The following is a 15,433-nucleotide window of genomic DNA, read 5'->3' as shown; positions in this document are numbered from 1 at the left end:
GCACACACTGGGAACCCCAAGCAATTCGGCTGTCAACCGGGGCTAAAAGTCCAGTTGTGAGTGCTCCAGCAGTGTTGATGACAAAGAGCAGAGGGCAAGACAGGGGTCAAGAGCAAGTAACAGACATTATAGAGATGGCACAGTTTATGGACCACGGTCCACCCCCTCCTCTGTGTGCATCAGTGAACGGATGTTTATGGGACAGAGAGAGAGAGGAGAATAACGTCCACTGGGTTCCTCAACATTCCGGGCACTGTTGACATTCTCTTACTCACTGCTCATTACAGTCCATAAAGCAGAGATTATGATCCCTTCTTTATAGACAAGGATGCCAGCTCAGGGGAGACCCGGGGCTTGCTCACGGTTACAGAAGTGGTAGAGCCAGCACTCAACACCTGACCTGACCTTCCTAGGCCCTGGCCTTCCCTCCCTACTGCAGGTGCCGGTCCTTCCAGGGCTGACGGGCAAGCTCTTTCCCTGGAGGTCACCCCAAACTCGGGCGTGTCAACTGCAGAAAACAACCCTGACCACAATGCTGGCCCAGCCTGCCAGACCTGGGGCTGTCTCCTCCACTTTTCACCCACTTCCAAGTGAGCTTCTCCCTCCCCGGAGACCTTTGGGAAGTTCTCAGGCAGGATCTGCCACTGTTGACCAGGTGACACTGTCTTATCTCACCTCTTTAAAAAGATAAAAGAAGCAGACCTTCGGTAAGTTCTCATTTGGTGGAGTGGAAAGAGTGTGTGCGTGTGAATGTGTGCATGTTTGTGCACGCATGCATTCATGCATGTTTGTGCATGCATGCACGTATGTATGCATGTTTGTTCATGCATGCATGTATATGTGTTTGTATGCCTGAGCATGTATGTGCACATGTTTGTATGCATGCATCTGTGTGCATATGTTTGTGCGTGGATGTATGTTCACTGGAGCATGTGTGTATGTCCATGTTGGAGCTGGGAGATATTCAGGGCAGGGTCGCTTCCTCCTTTGGGGCGATGGGAGGCTGTTACATTCCCATTTAGCTGCAGGTACCTGGTCCTAGAAGTCAGGAGCCCAGGGTCTAGTCATGCTTCTGCCGTTGACCAATCAATCGCCCAACCCTGATGAAATATGGGGTTGACCACCTGTCCTTGAAGATGCTGCCTACTCCATTACCTAATCCCATCAAAGCAGGCTAAAGTGGGGGAAGGGGGGGCTCTACTTCCTCTTTCACGGGGATCAAGTTGGGGATGGGGTGAGGGTGGCTGTTGGCTTAAATCTACCGATTTAGCTGGCCGCAAGCACATCTCAGAACTGAAGAGACCCAAATGTGCTGGTGCCACCTCTGTGCCTGGCTGGGGCCTCTCTCCCTGGCTGCCTTGTCTGGGCTCCTCAGCAAGGTGAGCGCAGCTGATCGACTCCCCTGAACTGTCCAGCTGGGGTGTGAGAGCAATTCCTCACAATGGTTTTTCCTCAGGGACTTTAGGGGGAGCTAGTGAGAGACCCCCCCCCACCCCACCCCCGCCAGCTCTCTCATTGTCTCACTCTGCCAATCAGAAGGAGGGGCCTAGGGACACTCTGGGGCCAGGGAAGGGGCTTAGAGGGGAAGAGGCTACGAACAAAGGGGGTCCGTTCAGACCCCTCTCCTATGTGACTGAAGTTGGTTAGGAACACTAGACATTTGGAGGACTTCGTATTTGCAAACAGGAGGGCAGACGCACCACGCGTTGGAGCAACGCGTTCTCTCTGCCGGGCTCCAGAAGGTACAGCAGCCCGGAGTCTCCCTCTGTTGTCAGAGCTGACCACCTGCAGGGACGGGACGGGGACACGGACACGGACGCGGCGGGGAGCAGTCCCTGCTGTGCCCCCGCACCCGCCCCCACCCGACAGGCAGCAGCCGGCGCGCTCAGGCACCCTCCGCGGACGGCGACCCGGGGCGGTCCCGCAGGTCTGCCCACGGCTCCGCGGGCGTCTGCTCTGGGGGTCGTTCCACCGGAAATTAAAGGCTGATGTACCAGCCTTTGCATGTAAAAACCCAGCCTAATCGGATTTTTTGAAAAGCAAACTGCTCCTGAAATGGAAAAAATACTCTCCCTCCGAGTGCCCCTTTCCGCGGGAGCCGGCGCGTGGGGACCCCCGCCCCCGCAGGGCCCCGCCGCCTGGGGCAGGGGTTGCGGGGCGCACGGACGAGGCCCCCACTCGTCCGCGCCGGGACCCCGGGCGCTGTCACCCCGGGCAGGGGGCGCCGCCGCAGCCTGGGCGCAGGGGGGCGCGGCGGGGCGGGGTGGGGGGCTACCTTCTGAATGCGTCCATCGATGTCCAAGTAGATGGCCTTGGGCCGGTAGCTGGAGGAGCCTGCCCCCATCTTGCGCCGAGCGGCTGCGCTTGGACTTCTTACTGTACTTTCTGGACGCCAGCCGCCGCCGGGAGGGGGCGGGCGGGAGGAGGAGGCAGCGGGCGGCGGCGACCGGCCAACCAGAGCGGCGCCGCGCCGGGCGCACCGGGCCGCGAGCAGCGCGCACGGCTCCTCCTCGCGCCCCGCGGCTCCGCGCGCCCCTCCCCCGGCGCCCGCCCCCGCCCGCCCCCGCCTCTCTCCCCCTCCTCTCCCCTGCCGTCGCTCCTCTTCTTCCTCCTCCTTTGACTCGAGCCCCGTGGGGACAGGGCCGGGCCCGCAGCCTATCTCCGAGTACCCTCTGGACACAGTCCATAGCGACCCCGTCGGCTCCGGAGCCGCTGGTCCCCTCCCCACGTGGTCAGCCATCAGCAATCACTAGTTGGAGAAACCACGGAGCTGAGAACCCAGCCCCTCCCCATCCCCCGCCTTTGCTGCGGTTGCTGCCCAAACCCAAGCCCCACTTAGCTCTAGGAAAATTCTCCTTTAATTTGAAAAGGAAATGGGAAAAGTTCCTTCTCATTCATCCACATCCTTCCCCAAGTCTTCCGCACATTCTAGGGAGTGTCAGCCTCTTCCAGCTGCACCGGAGCTGAAATGGCAATTTTATTTCTGTGCTTTATGTAGGGGGAGTGAGGATCGCCCAGCCCCGAGCTGTTTGCTGGATTCAGCTAGTTGCCTACCCGCCCCCCGCTTGTTAATTGCTGCAGGGAGCATGGGAAACACAGGAGGGGGCAAAGGAGGAATTTCAGGCAGCTTCTTGACCTGCAGATCACAGAAGGGGCTGCCTTTGTGGTCCCCCAATTCCTTCGGGGCTTTCCCTGTGGGAATGGGGGGTGGGGGGCTAGTGAATACTGCAGTGGATCTCAGCGTATGTTGCTTTTCAAAGCAAGTGTTCTCGAAACCAGCCCAGAGAACGCGCTTATTGTTTCTGTTCTGAGTGAATTCCAAGCCACGGCTTCCCATTTGTTGAACCCCTGGGTTGTGCTTATTAAGAGACTGCCTGGCCCACACAGGCTTCTCCTCCCCTCCAGGCTTGCCTGGAGCCAGGCCAGCCAATGCCATGGCCAGTGGTCATTGCCTCTCCCTTCCCCGGCCATCCTGGTCTCCACCTGGTGGACAGTCACTGGCTTTACAGACTCCTCCTGGGCCATCTGGAGTGTTGGCCAGGGCTGAAGTCCTGGCAAAGATGAGATCTACTTACCTGTCCCTGGGGTGACTCACCATTAGGTGAAGGACATGGCCATCCTTGGCCTTTGGACAGTCCAGTCCCCATGTTGGTTCACATTTCCCCTGCCTCTCAAAGAATGATGATGGTTATCACACTCGTTAACATGGCCACCCCTGCCCACCCCTCCCGTGGAGTGAAGGGGCTGTGTCAGTGCCTGGGCACCCTGAGGTCTGCTTTACCTTGGGGGTGGGAGGTGAGCCCCATTGGGTGGTCACAGTTGGCCACCTGACTCACAGTAGTGGTAACGTGTCTCCATATAATTGGAGTGAGCACTATGTTATAGTTCAGTGTTGTCCACTGTTCTGCTGTTTGGGCTAATCCAGAGGTGGTGCTGTTGGGGCTGCATGTGCTGCCTGGCATGGAATTGTCACCGCCCAGCATGTTGGCTTGGCACTTATTCTCCATGTCTATCGTCATCTGGCCTAGTCCCTTCTAATCATGTCCTTCTAGAGCCCCTGGGAGATGAGTGTGGTTCTGCAGGGCAGTTTACCAGCAGATTGGAGGTGCGGTTCCGTGACTGTGCGTGTGTGTGTGTCTGCCACATGGCAGGCTGGCCCCCTGACACTGCATGGCTGATTCTGTATTCAGAGTAATAATCACTCCTATAATTATTTTGCATTTGGTGTCTCTGCTCTCAGGAGATAGAATAGACGGCTGCACAGATATCCAGTGAGTGAGGCAGCAACTGCTGTCCCAGAGAGGAGCACTTCGCCTGATTCCCCGTGGAGCAGTGGCCTTTCATCTATTGGTAATTTCATCGCTGTGTGTTGGGTGCTGTGCTGTTCCAGACACTGTGGATACAGTGGTGAATGAAATAAGCAACCCCCCCTGGCCTGGCAGAGCTGGCTTTTAGTAGGGCAGACAGACAAGATGGAATAAATAAATAAATATAAAATGTAGTGTGCTGGATAATAATTAGTGCAAAAAAGAAAAATCCTGCAGGGAAGGGGATATGACATGTGGGTGTGGTGGAATTGGGATTTTAGAGAGCGTGGCCAGGCACAAAGTCACATAGGAGGAGAGGCCTGCTGGGAGTTAGGAGCAAGGGGCAGGTGTATACCCGAGAGAAGAAACTCCTCAGAAGGGAACAGCCTCATGCCAGGGCCCTTCCTTCAAGAGGCCACTCTGGCTGGAGTGGAGGCAAGGAGTGGGCAGTCGGGGGGATGGTACTGGGCTGTGAGATCAGATCCCCTTGAGTTGACTCTGGTCCGATGCTTGCACGCAGGAGGCTGTAGAGAGAAGGATGCAGTCCTAGTCGTGTTTCAACAGGATCACCCTGGCTACAGGGAAAATGCCATGAAGGGAGCAGGGGCCCAGGCAAGAGACAGCAAGGAGATGGCTGCTATCATATTTGCAAAGTATGGCGGTGGTTTGGGTGGGGTATTGTCAGGGTCCTTAACAGAGACAGAACCCACAGGACATGGGGTATACAGACAAGGGGTCCCGCGATCTGCCGTCTGCAAGCTGAAGACCCTGGAAAGCTGGTTGGTGTGATTCTGCTCCCAGTCTGAAGGCCTGAGAACGAGGGGAGCTGGTGGTGACTCCTTTCTGAGGGCAGGAGAGACCATGACCCAGCACACAGGCAGGCAGGAAGGAAAAGAGGCAAATCCCCCTCCCTTTCTGTTCTATTCAGGCCCCGGATGGATTGGAGAGGCCCACCCACAATAAGGGCCATCTGGTTTCTCATTTTACCTGTTCAAATGCTAATCTCATCCAGAAACACCCTCGCAGACACACTCAGAAATACTGTTTCACCAGCTATCTGGGCACCCTGTGGCCTAGTCAAGTGGACATGTAGAATCGGCTGTGGCAGGTGGTGAGAAGTGGTTGGACTCTACATATAAGTTGGGGGTTACTGGTCTTCCTCCCACTTCCTTCCCAGGTTGGCACTGTTTCTACTTTTTGCCCTCTTTCCCTGCGGTCCGGTTCCGTTCCACCTGCAGTCACGCTCTTCCACCCTGGATGGCCTCTGTGGGAAAGGGTCCAGGAGCCAGCCCTCCCATCAGCACCTGCCACATCAGCCCACAGCTCTCCTGGCATCCTAAACCTGCACTCCTGCTCCTGGCCTGGCCACGAGGAGTGCAGCCAATGCCAGTTCCTCAGAATCAAGATAAAAATGAAAGAAAACTACTGCTGCTTCCAGGTGGGCTGGGGACCAGTCTGGGGACCCTGGAGAGGAATGGAGCGGTCCTACTCATCTACATCCTCTACGCGGACTTCAGGTCATTTGGGAACTCAGTGAGCAGGTTCGACATACTCATAAGGAAGTTACAGGAAGGTAAGTCTCCAGCTGTCTGGGACCTCAGAGTGTGAGATCCTGGCCGAGTGTCACAGGGAAGGAGGGTGGGGGTGGCAAGGATTCAGGAAGTACAAAGGCCCTGGGCTCCCAAGAGGCAGAGCAGGTCCAGCCTCCTTCTCTAGCCTCTGCATAGACTTCAGTTTCTTCTGGTACCTTCCAGGGTGCACAGGCTCATTTCTGTATGCAGAGCTTGCAAACTATCACACCAAAGAGGCATTTCAAATTCAGGCATCAGAGCCAAATTGAAGATGGGAGGAGCTGAGCCGTGAAGAAGGGCCAAGACCATGGTGTGAGGAGCTGGTGGCTGGTCCCCAGGTCCCATGTCGTTTACCATCTCCAGGAGAAAGTGTGAAGCCACATGAGGACGAAGAAAAGGGTCTGGCCTGTCCTCACAGAACGAGCATCCTCCAACGAGATTGGGAGTTGGGAAGGAAGGTCTGAGTGCTTGGAAAAGTGGGAGGTGTGCTGAAAGGAGGAAGAGGACGTGCGTGCAGTGTGGACAGGCCTGGCCAGCCAGGCCAGCAGCTCCGGCATCCACTCCTGGCAGCCGGCCTGGTGTGGGCGGATCAGAGCAATGGGCCGGCAGTTGGCTGCTGACCCAGCGCCCGGTGGGTATCCTTCTGCCCGTCCTCTCTCAGGCCTAACCCGCATTTTTGTGACTATTTTGAGAAGAATCCAATTGCTTCCTATACCACCTCTTCTGAACCCGGCGTGGGGGTGGAGGCAAAACCAATCTGTCCAACAAGCAAAATGTATTCAGCGCCTGCTTGCTATAGATAAGGGGGTGGGGGCAGGGCTGCTTTAAAGGTATTGGGGCCCACTGGACTCTGCAAACACCATTGGGGAGAATTAAAATGAATAAACTGGCTGGAGGCAAGATGCTTTACCTCTGAAAGGCTCACTATTGAGCTCTCGGTGGAATGGGCTTATCTTGAACATGTGCGGTGAACTTGAGCACTAGCTCTCTGGGAAAGCCATTTGGCAGGATCACCAGGAATCAGAGAAAGGGTGTGCTCTTCCACCCGGTCTGCCCTAAGCTCTGGTGCAGAGGGAGAAGAGCTTACACAAAGAGCTCACTCCAGTGTCAGTCTGAGTGCATTTGATTTATACACGCCCCGCCTGCTTCTTTTTATGACTTTGGGAATTACAAAATTATTACTACTTGTAAATATTTCAAACAATGTAGTAGAAAAGTGAAGTCCCATCCAGGTCAGAAGAAGAGGCCCACGCCTTCTTCTGATTGACGTCCGGTGGTCTCTGACGGTGCACCTGTCTGTGCAGCTGGTTCACCATGTGACAGGCATTCGATTTCCCCAACACGTGGCCGTTGGAAACAACGTGAAGAAACACCCACGTGCATGTCCTTTGGTAGCTGTGCCTCTGTTCCTTCGAATAGATTCTTGGAAGTAAGATTTATGGGTAAAAGTGTACTTTTTACACTTTTGTGTGCTAGGTAAAAGCACATTTAGATTTTTGATTTTGCCAAATTGCCCTCCAAAATTGTTATATCAGTTTATTATACTACCACCATAATAAAACAAGAGGATCCTTTTACCACACTTTCAACACCAAAAAACCCACTTAATTCTGTTTATTTTTTTAACTCTAATGAGGGCAGAAATCTTGTTTTGATTTTCATTTTTGTTTTTATGAGATAAGACATTTCTCATGTTGGCCAATTGTTTCTCCAGTGAATTCATATTCTTTGCCCGTTATTCTATTTTAAAGTCTTTTTAATATCAATTTTTACTAGCTCCTTTTATGTAAAGAATAGCAACCCTTCAACTGTTATGTATTTTACGAATATTTTCTCCGAGTCGGTGTCTTATTTTTCGACTTTGTTCATGATGTCTTTGTAATGTGGCTTTATGTGCTTGAGTGATCAACACTGTCCCACCTGTCCTGTAGGTGTTCCAGATTTCTTGTCAGCTCAGAAAGGAGGTGTCATTTATAACAGGAAATTAAAAAAGAAAGAAGTGACCTAAATTTCCAAAGACTGGGCCTGGCTATTGCAACCACAGCATGTTTGCTGATGGGAACAGGACGATGATTGCGCCAGGTGCGCAGAGGCCAAGAGAGAGGTTTATGCGTTTGGTGACATAGCAGGAACCACACAGGTGCGTCTGCTCAGGCTGTGCGGCTGCTCCCCCGGCCACTTGCAGAGCGGGTGCCACGTGCCAGGCGCTGCCCATCCAGCCATAGATGGATCCAGCCGCTGCTCCATGGAGTTTACTTGCCAGTGTCAAGCTTTGTAAAACTGGCAGAGAGTTGAACTGATTTGGGATGAGAAAACGAGGGTACTTTAAAAAGTTCATGGAAAAATAGAATTAAAAGATAATACAAATCTTTCCCTGAACTTTTTGAAGTACCCTCATATGAAACGTTTGTGTTTAGAGGTGTAGGATTCTAGCCATTTTTTTTCTAATTTTCAAAAAATTTGTTTAATTCTGTCTGGTTATTTTTGCCATAAAATTGGGAAAGGGGAAAGGGTTAAAGTGATATAAAATCAGCCGAGACAGAGCAGCACCCTTCCACTTTCTTAGCAGAGGCTGGAGAGGAAAGAACGGACCCATGCTGATGCGAAGTGGCGCGGTACCTTCTAGGGCTGAGACAGGACACCCAAGTCACCTTGAGGTTGTGGTGTGCAGACATGACGCTTCACATGGTGCCCTCGCTGGCCACCCCTACTCCCTTCTCATGGACAGTGCATGCCTGTGAGGGGAGCTGGCTGGGTTAGGGCCGCCTCCCTTCCCTCTCGATCCATTTCGGTGGCCTTCTCATGGGTCTCCAGCTTCCCGAGCCCTCTCATCCTCCCCTCTTGCACTTCCACAGGGACCTTCCTCTTCTGCTCATCTGCTCCAGCCTCTCTCTGCTTGGCCTTTTTAGGGAATTCCCATGACCTCAGGGTGGTGTACCTTCAGTGCATGTGACCTCAGTGTGGTGTACCTGGACTTTGTTTTCTGGTTGTTTTAATCTCCATTCCCACCCCACGAAGATAACAGATACTCCACTGTCACATTCCTGACTTTGCACACTGTTTCATCTCAGAAGAATGTCTCTCCCTCTTTCCTCCCCTGGTCATTGAATTTTTAAAGATCCATTAAGATGTCACCTGCATGGTCACATCTTCCTTGATTCCTGGATCTCTGGAGCCGGGGGGGGGTTTCCCCCTGGGTCCCCATGACCCTCGGCATGCCTCTGTGGTCCTCCTGTGTGGTCTTAGACAATTTACATATCCTCCTATCACCCTGGAGCCTCAGATTTTTCATTTATCAAGAAAGGATGTTAACAACCAGCTTGAGAACATTCTTCTGAAGATTAATTGGATGAATGAGATAGTGCGTGCAAATCCCTTGGCACCGTAGGGCCTAGTACACAGTGGGAGCAGGACAAATGGGATCTGTCTTGTTGCTGGTCCCGTTAGGAGAAGTGGCATTCCCTCAGCATGCACCCTGTGCACCATAACTAGTACTATGAACTTGTCAAGGGCAAGGACTTGGGGCAGGCTTGTGGGGGTGTTTCTATGGGGGCTGGGCCTGCACCTGGAGCTGAGTGGATGGTCAAACAATGTTTGAATAGTGAGTGATTTTATGGGATTCGATAGCCAATGCTGCTTCTGTGCAAAGCTCACCAGCCTGTGCTGAGTTTTTGACCTTGCCTTCATTAATGTTAAAAACAATACTAAAAGCCAACTACATGCCCCTTGCTCCTTATGCTAAAATGGCTTTTCTGAGAGGAAAGGTGCTGCCTCATGAGGACCTGGAGGCCTCTTTCCCCACCCATGGCCCTGGATCCACCTGTTTGCTGTGCCCACCCGGAGCTGGAGCCCCAGATGCACTACGACCAAGACGCTTGGGTGGACTGAAGCATCGGCTGCTGGGCTCTGCTGCAGCTGCGTGGGCTTTTCAGCACTGAGCTGGGAGATAACCTTGCCGTCATCACTGAGGCACTGCCACCTGCACAGCTGCCAGACCAGTATCCTCACCTGTCACCTTCACGGTGAGTTGTAAAACTCTCCAACATCTTTCTATGAAGGGCTTGACCCACCTGTGCCTTGTCTCCCACAATTGAGCTCAGGTGCTAGCAGCAACTGTGGCTGTTGTAAACCTCTGGAGCATGGACTGGCTTTCAACCACAATGTTAGGTCACTTCTTTCAAGCAGCCTCTGCTGGTCCCTAGGCCACTTCATTCATTCCAAGCTCTGTGTCTGAGTGTGACTGATAGGCACCCTGGACCACAGCCACTTCAGATGGTGGGCAGAGCAGAAGAGCTCATTCTGGGTGATTGTGCTGTGTCAGCTGTGGGAAGAATGACAAGGAATGGAGGTATCGAGAACTGGAAGAGGCTCAAATGTTCAACGTGGGGTGAGGTGGCAGGAAGCCTCAGCTTACCAACCAGCCCTCATCCTGTATAATCTCATTTCCTCCCATTGTCCAAATTCTTTGGTGGGAAGTGACCTCCTGTAAGGAGCCACCCACCAGGCTGGCATCTTTCTGCCTCCTTGGCAGGTGCTGGGAGGTGATGTGTGTCTGATTCTCTGCTCTCAGCGGCTACATCAGGAGCTCCTCAAGGTGACCATGAGTGCAGCTGCAGGATTCTAAGTCAGTGTGGAGGCTGATCCAAGAACCCAAACGACCCTCTTGCTCAGGCTTGACACAGTATTGAGTCTGCCATCATAAGTGGAATAAACTGCAAACCGATGATCTTATTTCCAGAAATAGGTCACGGAATCCTAATTCTTATGCAGACCTGTACTTGATTCTTCTCTAAAAGCAACGAACCTATCATTCCAACTTAATTGCAAGCTTCTGAAAGAGGAGGGTTGTGTCCCATTTATTTTGGGTGACTTCTAAAGTGCCTTGGGATGCTTTAAAAATAAATAGAATGCTAGTTTTAGGGGCCAGAGCTTATACATATTCTCGTGAAAGAAACTCTGGCCATGCCTCTTGTAAATTTGTGATTAATTTCTTAAGCACCCCTCTGTCCAAATAAGCAGGCAGCATCCTGATGGGGTCCCCTTCCCTGCCAAGTGTCCCAAACCCCAGGGCTTATCTGGGTCAAAGGGTCTCTGACCCCTTCCTGCAGGGAGAGCACAGACCTCCTGTCAGACCATGTCTTTATTGCTTCCCCTGCAAACAAGCAAATAAACCAACAGTGCCCCTCCCCCAACATGCGTGTAAGATTGTGCCATAGACCCCATTATCCACAGGGCACATGTTCCAAGATCCCCAACGGATGCCTGAAACTGCAGGTAGTACTGAACCTTTTATATAAAGTTAAATTTATAAATCAGGCACAATAAGAGATTAGCAACAATAAGTAATAATAAAATAGAAAAATTATAACAACATACTGTAATAAAAGTTATGTGAATGTGGTCTCTCTCTCTCTCTCAAAATATAATATTTTCTGGCCATGGTTACCTGGGGTAACTGAAACCACGGAAAACAAAACTGCAGATGAGGGGGGCCTACTGTGTTTTGCAAATTGCAGGATGATAGTAAAGCAAGACCTTAACAGTAGCTCCTCCTGCTCCTTTTTTTTTCCTTAGCAGTTGAGCTGTTGCTCGCATTTGCTCATTTAAATAATTTAATTTGGGTCTGAGAGCCATGTGGAGTGGGTAGCACCCCAGTGCCTTCACCTAGCGCCCCCAGACAACGTGGTTTTCGGAAGCTAGGTTTCCCCTTGCAAGGGTCCATCTGGGCTGTGACACTTGTGACTGTAACTCTGCCGGGGCTGCAAATAACCTAATTCATAGCCTGTGGGGATCCAAAGCCGCCTACGTTTTCCTCATTCTTGCTTTTGATTTACTTTCTAAATGCCTCTAACCTGTGGCCCTCACTGTTGTGTTCCTTTCCTTCCTCTGGCCCGGGGAGGTGGGGTGTCTCTGGAATTCAGTCCTGGGCTCCTGCCCTCTGGCCTCTGGGTCCTGCTCGTTCTCCCCCCCCACCCCTGGTACCCTTAGATGAAAGAAAACCCTTTTCTGGATGAGTTTAGACCACATGAGGCTGGAGTGTTTCAAAGAAGCTTCTACTAAGAAATTAGGTGACATAGGGGATGGGGAAAATCAAAAGTATTTGCAAACACCTGGAAACATGAGCTCACGATGGCCTGTGTCTGACCAGAACTTCATAAAGGCCAACCGTGGAGGAGGTGGTCTGACAGGACCCACCAGGCCTTCCAACCTCTGTGCCAGGCCCAAATTCAGACACTAGCAAAGAAATGCTCACTGAGCTCGCGTAAGGGGGAGGAACTGGGCCCAAAGCTGGTGATCAGGAGCAGGAGCTGGGGCAAAGACAAATGCAGCTGGGCCTTGCTCTGAGGACTCATAGGCAGACAGAGGAGGAAGATAAGTAGAGAGCAAGTGCCCCTCCCCTGCCCCCACACACTCACAACGTGACAAGCGCTGTCTCTAGCAGATGTTTGCAAAAGCTCTAACAGTAAGTAAGACAGGCAGAGTTCTACCAACCTGGAGCTTATATTCTGGTGGGGAGGCAGACAGCAAACACCTACCTGGGACTTATATTCTGGTGGGGAGATAGACAGTAAACAAACAATAGATGTATAATATTTGCCAGGGCAGAGGTAAGAGCTGTAAAAGGGAAAAACAGACAGAGAAAGGGGACAGCAAATTCCTCGGGCTGCTATGTTAGATACTGTGGTTGGGTCAGGCGTCCTGGAGGAGTTGGCATCTCAGCAGTTGTGAGTGAAGGGGAGGAGGAGACTTCTCTGAAAGGAGAGGCATCAGGGGGCAGCAGGGCAGGCCAGAGGCGGTCAGCACTGGGGAGGGGAGATGGTGGACAAGAGGTGGCAGAGCAGCCAGGGATCAGAGCCGGCTGGGGTTCGCAGGATTTGGGCTTCTATTCTAGGTGTGACCAAAGCCACTGGAGGATAGAAAGCTGGGGAGTGAGCTGAGCTGGCCTAGGTGCAGGTGACGTGTGTAAGGAGGCCTGTGCAGTGCCGGGCCAGCGGGTCTCGAGGCTGGCCTGCTGGGGTCCGAATCCAGCTCTTACTTGCTGGTGACACTGGATAAACTGCTTTACCTTCCTACGCCTTAGTTTTCTCCTCGGCAGGATGGGGTGAGAGGGCTGCCACAGGGATGAAGTGCTACGGCGTGTAAAGCGTTTAGCCAGCACAGACGATGTTCTTGCCCATGCCTCTCTTTCCTGCTCCCCAGTGCATGAGCAGAATTTAAACCGTGTGGCAGCCCTGGGAGTCGCACTCTGTATGACGGGCACTGGATCCTTGTTGCCATGGAAGTTGCAGTTTTACCCGTTGGGAGCGTAGGTTTAAGAATTGCTGAAGAGGCCCCTTTAGAGCACGCTGGACACCCTAAAGAAAATAAAATTTCTGCTCCCGGGTCAGGGGAATGAGCAACCGTTCTTCTGAGACGAATCCAAGTAATGGCATGCAGCTGTTGGGAGGGGGTGCCGTGGGGCAGAGTAAATCTTTGATGGGAATCACCGAGGCACAGAGTGTGCCTGCTGACCCACAGCCACTGTGTGCCCAGAGCCATCCTTTCCAAAGGTTTCTCCCAGTGACCCACTGTCCACATCTACCGGACATCTGTGCAGGAGCAGCTGTACAACTGCAGTTATGACGCACATCTGAGTGTCCTCTGCCTTGTTGCAATGTAAATTTACTGCCCCCCTCCCCACCTTTTAAGCACAGTGGTAGGAATAGGTCTCATAACCTAACAGCAAAACTCTAAATTGTCATTTTAAGGCAAGCTGGTCCTCAACTGTACGAAAGGCAAGATGCAAAGAATAAGAGTGTTCGTTCGCTGCATGTAGGAAAATTTGATGCTTTGGAAGAAAATAGATTTGAATTTCTCATCTATGAGGTTCCCAATACAAATTTCAATTAGTTATTTTATGACGGCATACACGGTTCCCCAAATTTCCTTTCTTTCTAAAACATAGGACCAGCACAACGTTTCTAGGTCTAGGCCGCGTTAGAACGCTTTCAGCAGCAAGAGGAGGGATCTCAACTCAAACCTAAGCAGAGGTGATGTTTTGACTCATAACGACAAAGTCCAGGGGTTGATCTGGCAAGTAGGTCCAGGCATTCATTCTGTGTTTGTCTCTCTCCCCCCACTCCCACCCCAAAATATGCTTTCCCCATGTGGCTGGTGTCACTGTTGGCTTGCTGCCCAGACTCACATCCTACCAGCCCTATAACCCTAGTAGAAAGAGTAACTTCCTGAGAACTTGATGGGAAATGTTCTGGAGAGAACCCTGGGGGGCCAGACTGGGTCTCGCATGAGTCATTTCAGTAGGGGACAGGGCACTCTGGCTGGTATGATGTTTGCATCCTAAGCAGTAATATCCATGAGTCACAGGTTTCATATGCTAATTGTACTTTTATTTTAGAACTATTTTAGATTTACAGAAAAATTGCAAAGATAGTACACAGAGTTCCCACAGATGCCACACCATCTCTCCTACTATTACATCTTACTTTCATATGGCATGTTTGTTAAAATTAATGAACCAATACTGATACATTATTATTCACTAAAGTCTCTACTTTATTCAGATTTCCTTGGTTTTTCCCTAATGTCCTTTTCTGTCCTAGGATCCCACATGACATCTTGTCCTCATAGTTCTTAGGCTCCTCTTGCCTGTGGCAATTTCTTAGACTTTCCTCGTTTTGGTGACCTTGACAGTTTGGGAAATACTGGTCAGCTGTTCTGTAGGATGTCCCTTAGTTGGTATTTGTCTAATGTTTTTTCTCATGTTTAGACTGGGGTAATGTGTTTCAGGGGAGACTGTCTTTATCATATCGTGACAAGGTCAGACACATCCACAGGAACCTTTCTGCTGATGCTGACCTTGATCACTCAGTGGAAGTGGCATTTGTCAGGTTCCTCCCTCCTCCTGTGCTGTCCTGTTTGGAAGGAAGTCACCATGTCCAGCTCAGTTAAGGGTGGGCAGTTGTGCTCCCTCAGGGTGGAGTAGCTACAGGAATGATTTGGAATTCTTTTGCGCGGGAAAGTCGTCTCTTTTCCCACTTTGTATTTGTTTATTCAACCATTTATTTATACCCGCATGCACTCATGGGTATTTATTTTATACTTTGAGACATACTCCAATACCACTTCATTTATTTTGTTGATCACTTTACCAGTTTCGGCCACTGCCAGTTCCTTCAGGTGGCTCCTGTGTCTCTTTGACATACCCCATGACCGTGTTTGTTTTTCTTTTCCTTCTCTCTCTTGCTCTCTTTCCCTCACTCTTCCTTCCTTTCTTTCTAGCACTTTCTTATTTTCTGCCACTACAAGATGTTCCAGGTTCATCTTGTGTATTTCCTGCCCCAATCCTGGAATCAGCCATTTCTCCAAGGAGCCCAGGTTTCTTTTACTGGAAAAGTGTGTTAAAACCAAGACCTGGGCGCTGGGTGTGTTCATTGCTCCAGGCCTCTCAGCTGACAGAGCGAGGGTATACGTGTGCGTATACTGATGTGTGTACACACATATCTATAAACACATCCACGGGTACCTCTGTGTGCATGGTTGGGCACACGTGAGTTC

General features: G+C 51.4%; 1 protein-coding gene across 1 annotated transcript in view; it reads right to left on the bottom strand.

Moving 5' to 3' along the window:
• PDE9A (phosphodiesterase 9A) overlaps positions 1-2,344 on the bottom strand; it is a 100,547-nt gene extending 98,203 nt beyond the window's left edge. Inside the window, exon 1 of the mRNA XM_063098510.1 lies at positions 2,276-2,344. Within this exon, the coding sequence (XP_062954580.1) occupies positions 2,276-2,344 (69 nt within the window). The remainder of the gene's footprint in view (positions 1-2,275) is intronic.
• Positions 2,345-15,433: the final 13,089 nt, after the last annotated feature.

Source organism: Cynocephalus volans, chromosome 1, assembly GCF_027409185.1.
Source record: "Cynocephalus volans isolate mCynVol1 chromosome 1, mCynVol1.pri, whole genome shotgun sequence".
Taxonomy (NCBI): Eukaryota; Metazoa; Chordata; class Mammalia; order Dermoptera; family Cynocephalidae; genus Cynocephalus; species Cynocephalus volans.
Note: the sequence above shows the minus strand (reverse complement) of the source record. Positions and strands in the feature narration are given on the sequence as shown.